This window comes from Amphiprion ocellaris, chromosome 11, assembly GCF_022539595.1.
Source record: "Amphiprion ocellaris isolate individual 3 ecotype Okinawa chromosome 11, ASM2253959v1, whole genome shotgun sequence".
Taxonomy (NCBI): Eukaryota; Metazoa; Chordata; class Actinopteri; family Pomacentridae; genus Amphiprion; species Amphiprion ocellaris.
Window position 1 is genome coordinate 3,638,887 of NC_072776.1, and position 18,881 is coordinate 3,657,767.

The 18,881-nt window shown below is 36.5% G+C and overlaps 1 protein-coding gene across 1 annotated transcript; it reads left to right on the top strand.

Annotated features, from left to right (window-relative positions):
* The first annotated feature begins 13,014 nt into the window (after positions 1 to 13,014).
* cfap97d2 (CFAP97 domain containing 2) lies at positions 13,015 to 18,725 on the top strand. The gene is made up of 6 exons (XM_023293315.3): positions 13,015 to 13,169; positions 15,608 to 15,707; positions 15,906 to 15,986; positions 16,207 to 16,319; positions 16,433 to 16,619; positions 16,757 to 18,725. The coding sequence occupies exons 1-6, from the start codon at positions 13,138 to 13,140 to the stop codon at positions 16,793 to 16,795; spliced, it is 552 nt and encodes a 183-aa protein (XP_023149083.1). The 5' UTR covers positions 13,015 to 13,137; the 3' UTR covers positions 16,796 to 18,725.
* The last annotated feature ends 156 nt before the right edge of the window (positions 18,726 to 18,881 follow it).

An 18,881-nucleotide genomic window follows, 5' to 3' on the forward strand; every position in this document is an offset into this window, starting at 1 on the left:
GAGCCATTTGAAGTTGTAGTTGGTTCCTTATTTTGTGTAAATTTGAATTTTATAAGAGTGGGATGCATATAGAGTTCTCACTAATTGGTTCCACTTTCAAAATAAGCTCCAAAACAATTAAAAACTGTTTAAATTTGGTATTTAATGCTTTAACATTATGTATATGTACCATGTGGCCCCCAGCCCTTGACACAATCTATCTTTCTTGACGGTATATTGGCTGAAATCTGCACAGAAGAGTTGTTATCCGATGTAACGTGGAGGGAGCGAAATGGAGAAAAAGCTGAGGTTTGTGTAAACCATATTAGCCACAGCACAGGAAGCCTGATGAGACACTGGAGGAGTTCATTAGTGGGGTTGTGTTGTGTGTTCATCTCTGAATTACAGCATTAATCCACTTTAATGACCTAGTTTTGTGGCACCCAGGTCTTGTCAGTTGTCTGTGATAACTGGTTCCTCGGGGAGGTGGGCCACTTTGAAACAAAATGCTTCCTGATTGACTTTCTTTACACAGCTACAAGTTTAAAGTTAAACCAGTCAAGGCCAAACTCAAAGAGTTTTTTTTTAAAATAGATTTTAGGAGATGATTGATCATTTTCCAGTTATTTGTTATTGCTGGTGCACACACATACACATATCTAGGATATCACCTCAGATAAAGAGGCAGTTATTTCAGCTGTTTACACACTTTAGACTTCCATCCTCTTGTGCTCTGTGAGGTCAATTGTAGAATCAGCACAAGTCGGAGTCGGAGCATCGCAGCCTCTTCAGCCTTCTCCCTCTGCAGAGACCTCTCTCTCGTGTCATCTTTGCTATCGATCCGTCTACAGTAATGTAAAGTATCATCACACCCTGGAGGATATCATCTCACAATTTTGTCAGGGATCATTAGAATACTTCTTTTTGATTGCCCAGGCAACGGCCGGCAGGAAGTGGCTCCCATGTGAGTTTTTAACAGCCTGTTTTCCACTGATGGGAAAAAATAACTTGATTTAAGATGCATGGAGTCAAATGGAGCGGTTCCAGTTTTACTCATGGTCTCGGTGGTTTTACTGTACACATTCGAAAGGCTCACACTTGGGGGAGTGTGAAGACCACATGAATGAGTGTTAGCATTTGGAGGCTGCTGTATATGCAAGGATTCATATCATATTATCTAATGTGAAAAATCAAATAATATTCATAGGAGCATTTCACAACAGGAGATTTTAATTCTTTATGCACTCGACAAAAATTCTTAGTACCAATCGGTATCGATACAGTGACTGAAAAGGGTGCACATACTCTTTTATAAATATGTTCAATGTTTTTGGTTAGACTGGAGATATTCAGATAAATAACTGAAAAGGTGGCTGAGCACATGGTGAACTTAATAACCTGCAAACATTGGAAGATAAATGCTTACACATGTCAATACATTAATGTGCCTTAATGTGCTCTCTGCTCTCCTGAAAGAGCAGATATTATAGCATTTTTAGATATTTGCATTTAAAGTCCCTTGCTTTGTGAGTTTCCTTGAAATTAAGTTTTTTATATATATATATATGTGTGTGTATATATATATATATATATATATATATATATATATATATATATATATATATATATATATATATATATATATATATATATATATACATGTGTGTGTGTGTGTGTGTGTGTGTGTGTGTGTGTGTGTGTGTGTGTGTGTGTGTGTGTGTGTGTGTGTGTGTGTGTGTGTGTGTCTATAATACAGATGAATATATATGTCATGTTATCCTGGATAGAATACAAAAGAGTAGAAATACTTTGTTGATCCCTAAGGGGAAATTCTGTTGTTACACTGGATAAGCAGAAAGAGTAAAGTGGACCATCATAATAGAAAAATATAAAATATGATGGAATTAGAAAAATATACTTAGACACAAAATGCACAACAAAGCGTAAAATATACTATGAATTTTTTTAAAAAAGTACTAAATTGAAAAACGCCCCATAAAGCGTCAAATGCTAACAACAACAAAAAACCATACATTGAATGAGGAAATTAAAGTTAGCAGTGCAACATGTGCAGGTAAAAGCAGACAAGTGCAAAAACAATAAAGATGTTACAAAGCAGAGTGCTGAGATATGACAGCTAGATATGATGATAAATGACAATAACTTTATGAGTTACTCAAAATACAGGAGGTGCAAGTCTTTGAAATAGTTTTATTATTATTAGATATTGGATTTAACTGGAGTATAACTTCAAAACCTTAGTGACATTATGGCCAGTGCTTTCAGGGAATATCACCACATGTATGTCTAGTAACAGCACTGAAACCAACCCCTACCCAGCATGCCTTGAGCCAAGATGTCCATCAATCCGAGAAGGAAACTGAGCCGTGTTTGGCACCGCTTGGAGAAAGTGCTCACTAGAAAATGAGCAGCTGCTGTGAACTAAGTCATGACCAAAGACTGCAAACACACACACATGCATATGTATACATGAACACAAGCTCTTTTTGGAAACAAACTGTGGCGAGCTTCTCTACTTCCGTCCTCACTAATCCAGTGAATGCCCTGCAACAAGTTGTGCACAACACCACCATCCAGCACCAGACCTGAAGGGCCCAGAACTGTTTTCTTTGCTTCACTGCATTCAAACAGCTAAACTGCACCACATTAGTCAACTTTCTGAGCACATCCCAGTTCATCAGAATGTGTAAATGTGCTTGAATTATACAATCCGAGGTTCCTGCAGTTGATTTTAGCACCCAGATTTGATTTACTGTCAGTTCCTGCTGGCTGATTCTTGGCTAAAATGTACCACCATATGTGATGTTTAGACATCGTCTCTAAAGCCTCTCCAGTGCACCCACATTGTGACTAATAGGGCGAAAGACCAATAGAACTAATTGAGGAATCCCACACACATAATAACCAGCTCCTCTTTAAAATCCATTGTGACCAACAGTATTCATTATTGCAGAGCGATAAGGGCAGTGACACTGGCCCAGAGAGGATTCAGGCACCCTCCACTGTATAGGCGAGCCGGCCCACATTAGAGAGTATGAAGCTCCAGCTGTACGGCCTCATTCTGTCCACCAGGATAGACAGGATTGTATAGAATCATGGCTGCATAGCAATGATCCAGAGTGTCTTTAGACTATATAATTCATCCATTTTTAGTGTCTGTAAAAAGCATGCGTCACAAAAATAACATGCTTGCTGCCTTCAAAGACAAAAATATGACTTTAAGGATTAAATGCAGTCAGACAATAGTGAGGATTCATAAAAATTTCAGCTCTCCGAGAGTAATGAATAAAACTTCAGTTACGTGGTCCTAATATCCTCCCATCTCTTTGCTTCTCGACTATCTGATTCTGTATTAATTTTAGTGTTCAGTCTCTCCTCCCTTCAAACTTCACGGCTCCTTTAGCAAATCTTTAATAAACCCTGTCGATTTTAAGAAATATTGGAAGCAGTTATAGATTAAATCAAGATTTCAGAAGTTTAATGAATCTGCTCATTTTAACTCTTCATCTTCATTCCAATTAAAAAACAAAACAAAACAAAAAGCACTAAGATCATCTACGGTTTCATTTCAGTCTTGCAGTATTGTCTATATTTGGAGACATCTGTCACAAAGGCATGTGGCTGAAATATAGATGAGGATGGATGTTCTCGGTTTTTTGCTTTGGGGCGAGACAAGAAGTGCCTTCGCTGAGTCGTCACCCGAAGTATGAGGCGGGTCAGATGGAGCAGCGGATATCCATAATGAGTGCTGCACTGGTCACACTCATGCCGAGCCTCTCTTGACCCTGGCACTGCCCTTCCTCTGGCCTTTCTCATCTCAACTTTACCCACAAGTCACACAGTCACGTCTTAATGATGCACACGGCCTAAAATAAAAAAAGCCTCCATCATCTCTCTGGGAGTTTCCTGTTCACTGAGAATTGTCATAATCAACATATTCACTTCCTTATCATGAACACACTTTCCATTTTTAGCCTCTCTGCACTCTCTCTCAGCGCTCCATATGGCTGGAACAATGCAGTTACATAGTCATGCTCATGAACCCTGAGTTTACTCCAATGTACATCCATGTGCGGTCATGCGATTGATTGGTTCCTGCAGTGCCAACAAGATAATCAATATTTCAGCTATTTCACCCCCTCTTTACCCACTGATCTGCCATGTAGCGAACCATTTTGTTCTGCTCTATTTTGTTCCTCCGGTACAGATTTTAGAAGTGACTGTAACTGCGAGGATAAAAGATTATCTTGTGCTACTTGTACCAGAATAAAATGCTCCAAGTCGGTGGGCAACGATGTGATATGATTGAGTTATTTTGAGTGCGAGGCATGAGGTGGATGTTGTTTCCTCATGAACTACTTCACTCCATTGTGAAGGCTGTAGTGATGTTTTTTGGAACACTTAACCTGCCATATAAAGTGATTATTTAAAAAAATCAAACATAATTTACATAATTTACATTTATAGACACTATAAATTCTGAAATATGTTTTTATTTATATATATATATATATATATATATATATATATATATATATATATATATATAGATAGATAGATAGATAGATAGATAGATAGATAGATAGATAGATAGATAGATAGATAGATAGATAGATAGATAGATAGATAGATATAGATAGATAGATATATATATACACACAGACACACTATTTATACAAAGAAAAAAGTTACAAAGGAGGTAATAAAGCTTTTGCTGTGTTGCAAATAAAAAACAAAATCTGTACAGATAATACAGTAGCTTTTAAATACAGTATTGTTCCATAGAAAACTTATATTAGCACCTGAATCAACACAAGTTGGCAGTAGACTTTTCAACTCAGTCTGTACTTAACTTTCTGCCTTTTCTCCCAGTGGCTGTGTGGGTTTTCTCAGGGTGTTTCCTCTCACAGTCCACAGACATGACTGGTTGGTTAATTGGTGATTCTAAACTGACTGATGAGTTTCATGGTTGTTTGTCTCCGTGTATTAACCCTGTGATTGATAGGCAGCCTGTCCAGGCTGTTCCAGGCTGCAGCCCACAACCCTCTGCAGGATAAAGTAGGTATAACTGATGCATGGAATGCAGTTCAAACTGCAGCAACATGCAGCAGTCTGTCTCAAGCAGGTATCCAGTCTTTTAGTTTTCATATCATATCTTTCATTGAACATTAAAAGGCCAAAATAATTTTCGGGATCATATTTGAAATTGTAAAATTCAGGCAAAGAAATAGATTTTTGACAACTTTTTATTTTTATGGTTGGTTATTTTCCAGTATTTTTGGCACCCCAGCTGCTTGAATATTAACTGTTTTTCTCTTCTTTTTTAATTTTTTTATATATTTTTTTTTACAATGTTTAGGATGTCTGTGTACCAAAAGTGTTTACAAAAACAGCACCGATTTTCACCATGGACTCCCACACACATTCAAATTATTTGGAGCACACCAGATAAATGAATGGATTAAACGTTTGACTTCAGTAGTGGAATATAACACAGTACATTTACTTCAGCAAATGTGCAAAATTACATTTCATCACTGTACTTTACTGACATTTACTGAAGCCGGTAAAGTAACCAACAGTATGCAAAGTAGTGCAAGCATCTGCAGCAGTAAAATACAACATTTGCAGCAGTAATATAAATCAAAGAACATCATGTATCACAAAAAATCTGAGTGAGAATGAGTACTTTTTACTGTCATACTTTAAGCACTTTTTACTGCTTGTACTTACATACTTTTATTTATCTCTATCTTTATCTATTGATTTTAATTAACAGTTTTGTTTTATCTTATTGTATTTTATGTACAGTGTCTTTGAGTTTTTGGAAAAGCGCTTTATAAATAAAATTTATTATTATTATTATTATTATTATTATTATTATTATTATTATTATTATTATTATTATTATTATTATTATTATTATTATTATTTAATAAGGTTTTGAATGCAGAACTTTAATTTTCACAGTGTTGTCTTATTACTTTTACTTAAATAAAGGATCTAAATTCTTCTTCCACCACTGATAAAGAAAATATCACCATCCGATAGAACAAAAGTGAACAGTTTTTGTATTTTTTCAAAACTTTTGATTATGAGAAAGAGTGAGACAGACACACATACCATAAAATCAGGCTTATCCTGTCACATGAGTGTTAATTGAGAGAAATCTTTGATGCAAACCCAGATACATGCAAGAAGGACCTTGCCAGTAACCAGGAAGCTGAGATGTTCAGAAGAGGTGAAGTTGCCAAGGGAAACAGGAGAACATTTATAGTTACATTTAGAGGACAAATCTGAGCATGAATCTGCATTTGTGTTTGCGTTCTGCAGTCGATTAGTCCGGCATGTTACTGCACTCGACCTCACTCCGGCTAATTTGTTATCCTCATAACTCATTCCACTGTTATGTAACAGCGCGATGGGTCTTTTTAACTTGTAAAGACTGCAGCTTTCATTATTTATACGCTTTCATAGCACAGATCTATGTGGGATATAGGCCTGTATGGGTTTAAAATGGGACAAACTTCCTGCATTCACAAGGAAGTGCAGCATGTATGCACCGGACTGTCATCAAAAGAGCCACTTTTAGAGGGATGAAGCCGATATTTCCAAGTGAAAGCACCCGTTCTCCTGTAGCCCAGTACCATTAATGGAAGCTAAGAGTGTAGTCCCTCTGCGTCGTTACCTATTCTGCCATCCATTAGCTTCAAATTGTGTTGACTTTAAAACAACTTCCTATACATCAAGTGAGCTTTTCAGATTGTCCGAACCAAGGAAACTGATTTAATATAGGTTTTTATGAGGGTAAATACACCAGCAGCTTATAACACTTCCACATAATACTGGAACTTTTAAGGTTCACAGTGTATTTTTTGTATATTCTGATATGATTAAATATTATGTGCAGTCTGTTCTGTGGTGCAGAATAGTATCAAGTCCCAAAGAAATTCATAGTATGCCCAGAGATGTATCTAATGTCTCTTTCTATTTATAAAAACTGTTTGTTATTGTTGTTCAGTTCACTTGTCAAGCTTTTTCATCCAAAAAGTATGAGGAACATCATACATTTGAGCAAACCTGCATAAATATGCAAAGGAATCTGAGCTTTAGTTGTTAGAAAATTATATCAGAATGACTTTGGCAAGAGAAACTGAGGAAATGTGAGCTGGAGGAAAAAAGTGGTCATTTTAATAACAGAAGTCCTTGATTGCAGGTGTCTGCTCAGTAATACTAATAAGCCAGCTAGGAGCCGGTGTGATGCAGCCACCTCTAAACAGGATCTCCTCATGGGACCCGTTACTATAGTCACTTCCATCACACACATGTAAAAAAAACAAAAAAAAAAAAACCTCAATCCTGACCTTGGGGAAATGACTCCTCCTGCTGATCTCACTCTGGTTCTGTTCACAGGCGTACAGAGGAGGACAAAGGATGAGCTATGAGGGAACTCTGGTATTTGTCTCAATCAGAAGAGACAAGGAGGCCACCTGGGGAGATTCTGGTCAGTAGCCATCAAATGTGGAAAACCTACTTCATGCTTCCTTAAATGATTGGATTGAATTGTTCATTGAAACATACATAAACATATAATATTTACATTATTTTTTTGTACTTTCAAGCAGACATGTTACCTTGGATGTTGGATAATCTGAGGTCTCGCAGATGTTAAAAACTGAGGATAACAAAATAACTTCAAGCCACTTTGGACGACATTTAAACCATCATAATTCGTCCTTGTTGTTTCTGTAATTGCACGCATTACATAAGGATTACACATGACAGCAATTATGATCAACCTGTGTCTGTTGTCATGTTTGACGAAAATCAATGCCTTCACCTCTTATTTCATTCACGAAAATGCCAAATACGCTTGAGTAATCGAAGCCTCGATTAACAAAATTGGTGAAAAATATGTTTTTTATATATATATATGTATGTTTATTTCATTTTTGAGTTATTGTTTTGCTTTTGGGGATTTTCCTTTGGATACACAAAAATGTCTTTGAAGGCTGCTAACAGTTTCTCTATGCAGAGAAAGCGCTGTACAATACAGCATTTCCTCTCCAACAATTACTATGGCTTTAAGATTAAAATCAGCTTCATCTGGAAAACACCCATGTACAAACACATGCACAGTTTCTGTTATGTTAACATGAATGTAAGTTTCTGTACTCCGTGTGTCCCAAAGAGATCATCTCTCTACAGACCTATTCCCAGAACAGTGCAATGGAATATCCACCACTGAGACTTTGTGGAACTGTAGCATCCCCAGCCATTGTGAACAGGACATGAAAACAAGTTTTATTAAATGCATCATTATCTCTCTTAGTTAATGATGGTATTTACAGAGCCCTGAAAACACATTTTACCTCGTGTTTGTTGTGGAAAAAATCATTTAAAGTCCAAATGAAAAAAATAAAAGAAACATAAAGATAAAGACACAAATCTTCATATTATTATTAATCTGACACATATAAATCATCAAAATGAATTTCTTTTCCAAATGGTATTGAAAGCTGAACAAAATTAGCTTTGAGTAATCAGGTTGGGGTCATTTGTGGCTAAATTTAGTAGAAAGATCCAGTCAGTCAATTTCCTGCTAGAAACTAAACCACGAATACAAAAAAACGCTCAAGGAAAATTCACACCAAGTTTCCCTGACAAGTGATAATCAGGTGCAACCTGAACAGCTACCTGGACAGGTAACAGTTTATCACAGGGCTACACATAGAGACAAACAATCACACTCACATTCACACCTACAAACAATTTAGAGCTACTGATTAACCTCAGCATGTTCTTGGACTGTGGGAGGAAGCTGGAGAACCTGGAGAAAACCTACGCATGAACAGGGAGAACATGCAAACTCCATGCAGAAAGATCCCAGGAAGGCCGGGACGTGAACCAGGGATCTTCTAGCTACAAGGCAACGGTGCTAACCACAGAAAAGTTTACCTTTAAAAAAAAAAAAAAAAAAAAACATTTGTAGCTTACTTTTTTCCACTGAAGTATGTGAGGAGCAAATGTTAAAGTGATCCCACCTCAGGCCCACTGAATCGCAGATATTTTCTGCCTGACAAATTTGTTAACATGAGATTATAAGAAGAAAAGTCCGTTGTTGAAATTGATGTTTCTGAAGGAGATTATTCCTAAACTTGTATCGTAATTTGTCCTTTAGCTTGAAGTAGTCAATGACTTTAGGTGGCTGAATTCATTAGGCATCTCATTTCATATATAATATAAAACGAAATGTGTTGGTTGGATGTTTCCAAGTTCAAAAGTTTGTCATGCATTTTGCAGTAACCACAAAAGCCATGGGAAAATGCCAATTTGTCACATGTAGTTTTCTACACTGTGCAGCTAAGGTCAGTCATGGAAGTAAAAAAAAGAAAAGAAACTGACACAGCAGTAAATATGTCCATTGCAGGACATTTTCAAAACCTAAGTGGTTGTGTGAGATTGCAAATAGTAAAGCTACTAAAAGATCTGCGGTAACAAATTTTTACTTCTTGGTACAAACCAAAGCCATAAAGGTTGGTAAAACTAGAAACTCTGTACTGTAGCAATAATAAAGGTAAATTGCACCTATATTGTTTGCCAGAATGCAGCTCTGAAAGAAACAGCAGGTCTCATTAGGCCAAAGTTGAAATTTTCTGTTATCATATTAACTCTTTATTTGGCCGAAGCCAAACACAGAACATCACTACAAACACACTATCTCTGCTTAGAAGAATGACGGTGTTCACGTAGTGTTAGGGAAGGCTGTTAGGTTTAAATATTAAATGTGATCTATATACATATATATACACACGTATATATACACATGATTAATATGTTAAATCAAACTTACAAAGATAACATCCATCTGTAATGACAGACATGAGTCTCAACTAAAACCTGTAAAACCAGAAACGCTGAACAACTGCTGAAACTCCAAATCCTGCAGTTCTAACCCTGAACATCTTGAAGATCTCTACCTCATTATTTATGACATTGTGACTTTTGCTAATTTCCTATAATTTTTTTTAAGATTTGTCCTGTTACTAACGTCACATTGTCATTGCACACCCTTGAGAATAGTCACTTTCCATTTCAAGCCACATGCTGTATGAGCATGTGACAATAAAACTCTTCAATCACTGCATATACTACAATATATATTACAGACATGTTAATATTCTAGGAACGTTGCTCTCCACCTACCGCATGTATACAATGTGTCAGTAACCCTGAGTTTAATGTTAAGAGCTGTATTTATTCCTGGATCATCCAGATCTGCAAAGTTTGATTCTTTTTTTAAACATGCACTTAGGTTTGAAAAAGGGAAAATAGGCGTTTCTGTAAGCTGTTTTTTTTGGTGTTAAGTTCGTAAAAAGTAAAGAAAAACGTCAAATTCTTTGTACATGTGTACATACTTGACCAATAAAGCTCTTTTGATTCTGATTCTGAACATCTTCAAAGCAACATCAGTCCTAGAATGTCCAGAATTCAAAACCTGTCAGGAAAATACAGTCGCTGTTCCCCCACAGTTTAAACATTCAACTTGAACTGTTTCTCAAAAAATACAGTGAGGTCTGCAGTGTATCTTCATTTATGTCTTGGTCATAAAACAAGAAAATGTGTTTTCTTTTTTTAAAAAGTGATAGACAAAAAAGAAAAAAGGACGTGAGAGCTCTGGAGGCATGTAACACTATTTTATCATTCTCCATCTGTCCCATCAACACGTCTCCTCTTATACAACAAAATAACAAATTGGACTGGAAACGTTTTATTGCATATAATTCATTCATGAGAGCTCTTCCTACGTGCTCAGGCAAGGCTGAGCTGGGAGGAGGGGGCAATTAATTCACATCTGAGGGCATCTGTGGAGAGACATCAGAAATAAAGGTTCACCCTCAGCTGGGGCAGCTTTAAAATAACTCCTAAAATGTTACTCAGCTCTTTTATAGTGTAATATACTCACAAAAAATAGACTTTTGGGACAGTTTTTTTCCTTATATCTTTGAATATTTGTGCTCGATTACACAGTTGTTTATTTTGCCATTTTTTCACTTTATTCCCAGCCTTTAAAAAAAAGAAGTATATACACAATTATTAAGAAGGGCTGTTATAATTATCTATTACAGTTTGATCTAATATGGTTTTATGAGTGCTTTGGTCGTTCATTCTGGCGTGGGATGTTAAATTATTAACAGAAGTGATCTCAGTTGCATGAAAAATGGTCCTATAGCCAGCTCCAGTCAGTAGGGGGCAGTGTTGCAGTGTATATGTTCATTCATGAAGTCATATCATCTGAATGGGTTTCATTCAACAAATCTCTCATCATACGTTGCTTTATGTTTTGTTATTTAGAAGCTATAGAGAGCACTTCATATACAGACTGTGATACCACAGCACTGTATTCAATGCTCTATGGCAGGGGTGTCAAACTCACTTTAGTTCAGGAGCTACATACGGCACATTTTGACCTCAAGTGGACCAGACCAGTAAAATCACTGCATAATAGCCTACAAATATCCGCAGCTCCAAATTTTTCGGTTGTTGTGAAAAAAAAAAAAAACTACATTCTGGAAATGTTCACATTTAATCTTTTTAAGATAAGACAAGATAAGAAAGCTTTATTGTCATTCTACACAATGTACAATGACATTTCTCCCTTTTAAACATACAAGATAAATAAGCTAAGAAAAGAAAATAAGAATAAAAAATTAATAACTATATAGAAATCTTTACCAAAAAATGTGCAAAAAATGTGCAAGTGACAGCAGATTTCGTAAGATTTTTTTTTGTTCAACAGTGTTATGCCTCAATTTATCTTTTATACATGTGCATTACAACTTACAGATCACGTTGTGTCTACAAAAGCACAAAACATTTAGTCATGTATCTGGAACTGAACAATCAAGTATTTTACTTTATGATCAAAGCAACTTATCAAGGTCAAAAAATTACAATTTGCAGTTAATGTCTTCTCTGTCACTTTTGCACTTTTACAAAGTCATCCAGTGGGGTGGATTGGACCCTCTGTCAGGCCGATTTTGGCCCGCGGGCCGTATGTTTGACGCCCCTGCTCTGTTGAGACGAGACATGACGCATATATTTTATTCTAGTTTTTAAAGTCTTTATCCCAGTCTTTTAATTTTTTTATGACACCCACAGTAGGATTATATCTTCAATTTTACTGTACATGTACAATGACAAAAAAAAGAGATTCTATTCTATAAGATGAGATGAAGTGAGATAAGACAAAAATGCAAAAAGTGACATAACATGATAATAAATGCAGTGCCTGACAGAAAAGCAATACGATATAAGTAAGATACATTATTAGAAGCAAAAATAAGTAAGCTATAATGAGACTACAATAGAAAAATAGTACACTTCCAATGGTTTTAAGACAGTGAAGTAATACTACACATTATAATGAAACACTTCTCATGAAAACTGAACATTGTGCATGAAATTAAAATATTATAATGAAATACGACAATAATAAAGAAAATGTTTGTGTGTTTAGTTAATGTGAAGGCTTTAGCATTTATTATAGTAACTTTTTCCATGTCAGTTTTTTCTAATGGCCATTCATCAACTTGTGTTTGTATTGAATTAGTTGCTCTGATGCAAGTTTCCTAGTAACTGTTACTGAGACAAGCAAGCAGCAAGTCAGAAAATAGAGCAACCTACTGGCCCCTGACTTCACTGTTTAATCAAATCACTGTCATGCTGTTTATTAAGCCCATTGCACTTTGACGCTAACAGACATTCTGGTCAGAGTTCATAAAATACTGTATATATTCTTTTAAAATAGCATGAACACATTCAGAAAAGCCCAGTTCCTGTCGCTGCTCATTTTCAGCTTTGAACTGTGTGAAACGGTGTCTTCTCACAGCATCTCATTTTCTCGTCGCTCGCCCCAGTCTGCTCACTAATTAGCCCATCTTTATGCCTGTGTGTGTGTGTTTCACTGCGTGGAACTCGCTAAACAAGCGCATCGTTTGAAACCATTCATCTCTGCTCTCTCAAGCTGCTGCCATGGCAACCGTGTATGACTGGCACAAAACAGACTGCAGTGTCTGAGCTCAGGGCGAACCTGAAGAGCCCAAAAACACTCCTGGGCAGATAAAGAGTTGAGATATGGAGACACCAGGACGACCAGAGACCGTGAGGTGAGTCAGAGAGGCCTGGAGCTCTGACAGACAGCCAGGAATTAGACTCATTTCATTTGACTGAGCAAAACTGTGCCTGCAGCCTGTTACAGTTGCTCCTACTTTTCTGATTTATTTATATCTTTAAACCTACTTTTTGTCTTCATTGTTTGCATTATTATTACTGGCCAGTTTGTGATTTGTGTCATGCTTCTGATCTCGCTGAAACTTGTTGAAGTATAACTGGTGATCATGTTGATTTTTGTTTAGGGTTTGTTTGGTTCTACATGTCCTGAACTTTTCCTTATATGCAATAGACATAGTTGGCAGCATTGTTACATTAAATACATGTGACTGTTGTGGATGATATTGACATGGATATGCATTTTACACAAAGACCTCCAACTTGTTTTTTATTTTTTACTTTGTTAAAGTGTCCCTATGGTGCTTTTTTGAAGATACTTAAAGACACATCGAGAGCAAAATAAGCAGTTAACACCATGGCTTAGTGCTTCCACCTTAAAGCTGCAGTGTACCAATGGTTGTCTCAGAAACACTGATTTAGACTTTCAGGGTTTGAAATGCAACAAACCAAAGAACCCATCCTCTCTGCATGCTTCACCAATCTTTGTTGTTCTTCAGAGTCAGTTACAGGTGTCGCAGGTCAATTTAACCCTCCACTAAACTGCACTGCAAACAATGCATGTTTTTTAAACTATTTTGAAAAGTGAAAAAAAGTGTTAAATTATAGATCCCCTCTAGTAAAAATTACACAAAAAATTGCATTTACATATTAGCTGTAAAAAATAATTAGTCATTTGTTCTTTTGCACTGTTGGCTGTGAAATTACATGTTTTTCTGTATTTTTTCTGTATTTAAATCAACTAAAAAAAAGCATTATTTTACAGATACTTATTATATAATAACAAAAAACTATTGTAAATAGGATTTTTTTAACATATTTTGCATTTTTTGTTACAATACAGATTATATCTAATAGATCACAGAAAAAAAATTACATGTTGACTTTTATTAAATAAGTCAGAACTGTCCATAATGTCCACATCTAAAATCTGTATTTCAAGAAATAGTCATAGTAATTTTACAATGTTGGTGCATAAAATTCACACCATTTTACCATATTTAAATCAGCTTAAAAATATCTATAGATATTTTTAAATTTTCACCATTGTAACAGTTTTTAACCATTACAGTATTCCACCATATTTTTTTAACTTTAAAAAAAATATCATATACTATTGCAAAACAGAAAATCAACATCAAATAGGTGAATTATCTGAACACAGAAAAAAAATTATTTCACAACAGGGTTGCCACATTTTTTAGGTAATATTGCTGGTTAATCACAAACATACATGTGTCTGGATGGATAGTTAGTCAGCTTGAAGGATGTGTATGTTTGAACCATTTAGTTTTGTAATGTTTGATAGAGTTTTTCATTCAGTTAATGATTCATTGTAATCTGCACTTGATTAGTTTGCATGAGCATTAAAGTGTTACGGGGAGTGGAATTTTTGAGAACCCAAGTGAGAATTCCCAAAGCGGTAGACAGGTGGGTGTAATCAGATTTCTTTATTTTGAAACAATAGTTGGCCACTATGGCCAGAAACTCACTGAAGGAGGGAAGGGGGCGAGGAAGGCAGGCTCCTGAGGCTCAGCAGTCAGAGACAGCGCTGGTCAGTGCAGCCCAGGAGGCACATCCTCTATCTGGAGACCATGTTCAGTTCCTCAATCAGGAGGCAACTTAGGAGGAGGTCCAGGACCTCTGTCTGGAGGTTTTGCTGGAGACTCGGCAGGCAGCTCCACAGACCAGACTGAAAAAACGCTCACAGTAACTCCCAGTGCAAACAATCCCATCCGGCACGCTCACTTATAAAGCCGACGGTGATGGTGATTATCCACAGGTGTGGATTGCCACAGCTGCTCTCCCTCTGAGCTGATTAGCAGCCAAGCAGAGGGAGAGGGGCAAAGCCATGAGCCAGTAGCAGGAAGGGGCGGGTCAAACGCTGTCCATGACATAAAGTGGTTTAAATTGTGTGTAGCTGTGGAGCAGGTTGTGAGATCAGCATGTAAAATTTAATTTAAACCATGAGATTATATCATTAAATATTTTGTGTCTGAGTGAGGGAGGTATAATGTTGTTCAATGATGCATAGATTGGCCTACTATTCTTAAATATAACAAATGTATTAACAAAAACACCTGGAGGACAAAGAGCAGGAACAAGGCAACCAAATTAATACTGACAACCTCTGTATTGCAGTGTATATTTCTGCAACTCCAGTTTTCTTGAGCAGCTGTTGCATAGCAGTTTTCACGTGGGAATTAATGTTTTTGTTTTATTCTGATTCCGAACATTTTTGCATCTTAAAAAGCTTGTATTCATTTTTTTCTTTTTTTGGTCGATGTGCGATGCTTCTAGTGTTTTGTCTCTACAGGCTCACGATGCAGAGCAGGGAATACAAATTCCTGCCTTCCTCCAGAAACAAATATCTGCAAGAGAAATGGAAGAAGGCATATGATGTACACAGGGGAAAGGTTAGAAGAAGAATGTTTTTGGTTTTTAATGTAGCGTAATAACTCATTTTTGTATGTTTCCATTATCCCAGATTCTAAATGTCTTGACTTTGAGCTTTAATTTTAATCACCAACTAATAACATCTTTTTTCTGTCCAGTTATGCAACACTTATCGCTGCCTCACACAAAGTTGCATGTGCTTTGTTTTTTTTCTCAAGGTTAAGTCAATGAAACCAACAATATGCATAAACCCACCGAAGAATTTTGATCACCTGACTCTAAGTCTGAAGAACAAACAGGTTGTTTTAAAAACGAAATACAAGCAACTCAAATTAGAATTGAATTCTACCATAAATACAGTGTTTTAAACTTACATGCAATGTAAAACACAATAAAGTTAAGTATGAAGTGATAAAATACAATAGCAAACTTTTGGAATGATTAGAACACTTTAATTTAAATTACCAGGTCCTTCTTCAAGTTTAAATTAATTTTCTGTTCATATTTTATCACATTAAGCACCAAGAGGCCGTGAAGATTCAGAGAGAAAACGATAGGCTCAAGAAGAAAATATCTGACATTATGGCAACACCTGGAAGAGGTGACAACAGGAATGACTATGAAAAGAAAAGGTTAGTTTAGCTTTGTGATTGGGAAAGGTATGAATTTAAAGTCAAGTTGTATTTTCAAGAAACAAGATGGCATTGAAGCGAAACACTCAACTTTCTTTCTTTTCTCACTGCAGCCTCCACAAAGAGAAGCGACAGCGAGAGTTGATCTCTATTAGCAAGCAGAATCAAATGATCCAGTTCCGTCTGAGCCAGTGCAAACCTCACTGTAGTGCGAGGAAATGGCATGAAGACTGGCTCAACACCCTCAAGCTGAGGGACAGAATCGGACATTACCCACGAGGAAGCGCAAAACAGCAAAAGGTTTTTATATTTTCAAGTATACCACAGACAGAAGATCACAACTACCTCTTAAACTCTATTAGAATTTTCATTGAGCAATATGATACACATACAGTTCTGTGTAAATGCTTATTTTTTATGTGTCAATACACACACAGGAACAAGACAATGGGAAAGTAGATTCTAAGGAAAAGTAAAAGAGGAAAGAAACCAACAACACAGAGGATACAGGAAGAAAGACACGCAACAAGTCGGCAACACAATTTGCCTCGAAACCAAATGTACCTGAGGAATCCATCTCACCAGACACACCTGTGAATCGTAGTCTTTCTGACTCCAATTAAAGTCTGACAGATAAACACCCTCATTGTTCTGATGAAATGTCCTGATGTGTCTAAAATGTCCAGCACTCCATACACACAGAAAAAAATGCAAAAGGAGCACACAAACGAAGTGGGATTGTTCCCTGTTGCAACAGCAAACAGTGGTAGAAGAAGCATTCAGATCCTTTATTTTAGCATCTTTAAATTAATAATACTGAAGCATCAGGACATCAGCAGCCTTATATACAGAGACACCAGAAAAATGGTAAGAATATTAATCTAAATCTATTTTAAAGCTTGAGTATACATTGTGTAAAGTCTTTATCTTACAAGTCAGTAGTTGCTCAACAGTAAAGTAAAAAGTATAACATTTTCCTCTGAAATGTATGGAAGTGGAAGTATGAAAGTGCATAAAACGGAAATACACAAGTAAAATGCCAGTTCCTCAAAGTATATTTACATACAATACTTGTTTTAACTTTTTGATTTGTTCGTTTGAAAACAATAAATAAATAAAGTGGCTGAATCGCTACACAGATGTTTTTATTTTTTCTGAAGTTATTTTGCCTGCTCGCAGCCTTAGATCCTCAGGTGGATCCTTCTGGTCGATCCAAAGTCGAAGCTTAAATCTAAAGGTGAACGAGCATTCTCCATCAGGACCTCGACTTTGGAACGACCTGACTGAGGAGATAAGGCCTGCAGAATCAGTAACTTCTTTTAAATCACTTCTTAACACCCACTTTTCTCAACTTGCTTTTAAGTGAGGTTTACGTTTAGTTTTAATTAGGGTCCGAGCACCATGAAGTGGTGCGAGGAACCTATTGAAACCCATGGAATTTTTTTTTTTTCATGGGCCGGGAAATCGGCATTTTTGATGCCCTAAACATATACGAAAACGCATGAAAATCACCACACACACCAGGACCGGCGAAAAATTTGATATTTTAGGGGAATGGCACGTGTGCGTGCCAAAATGGCTCAATAGCACCCCCTAGAAAACTAAAAAAATTCAGCTCCCGGGCTGCGTTTCACCTGGAGGTACGAAATTCGGTACACATATGTAACTCGCACAAAAAAGCCTCTTGCATCATTACCCATAATCCAACAGGAAGTCGGCCATTTTGATTTATAAGTCATATTTTAGACAATTTTGTGTCATTTTTGGACATTTTCCAAAAGGTATTAACTCAAACAGCGTAACCACGAGAGAGCTCAAATTTGGTAAGGATGGACACCAGTCATGGGTGATCAAAGGTTATCAAAATGCTCCACAAAAGTCTGAGGGCGTGGCCATAGTGACCAGCGGAATGCGGCCATTTTGGATGTCTCGCCATGAAACAGGAAGTGCTGTCAAACTAGCCTTTACATGCTCCAGTCTGCTTCAAACTTTACATGTGTGATCAGAGTCCAGCCCTGATGAGTTCCATAGACCAATATACAGTGAAAGTGATAGCGCCACCTGGCGGCCATTTTGAATGTCTGTTAAGAATAAAGGGAGTAAAAGGGAACATCTTGTATTGTATTGTGACTGATGCCCCCCTGGCGGCCACAAAATTATTGACCGGTGAAGATTTATACAGTCCCTGAATCTGCAAAACACTAGTTGCCGTGTTTGAGTTGTGTGCTAATCTAGCGACTTATTCATTTAATGTACTGTCATTTTTACTATTTATTTTTCATTGACTGCTCTGACTTGTCTCCTATAGCTTGTTTAATTGTCTCTGTGTTTGCATGTTCTAACTGTCAAAGTACTTTGTGAACGCTGTTCATAAGGGTGCTATATAAATAAAATTATTATTATTATTATTATTATTATTATTATTATTATTATTATTATTATTATTATTATTATTATTATTATTATTATTATTATTATTATTATTATTATTATTATTATTATTTTGACACCAAGGCATTTGGCCAAAATGACTTGAGTTCATGCGGAACCTTCTAGTCGAGT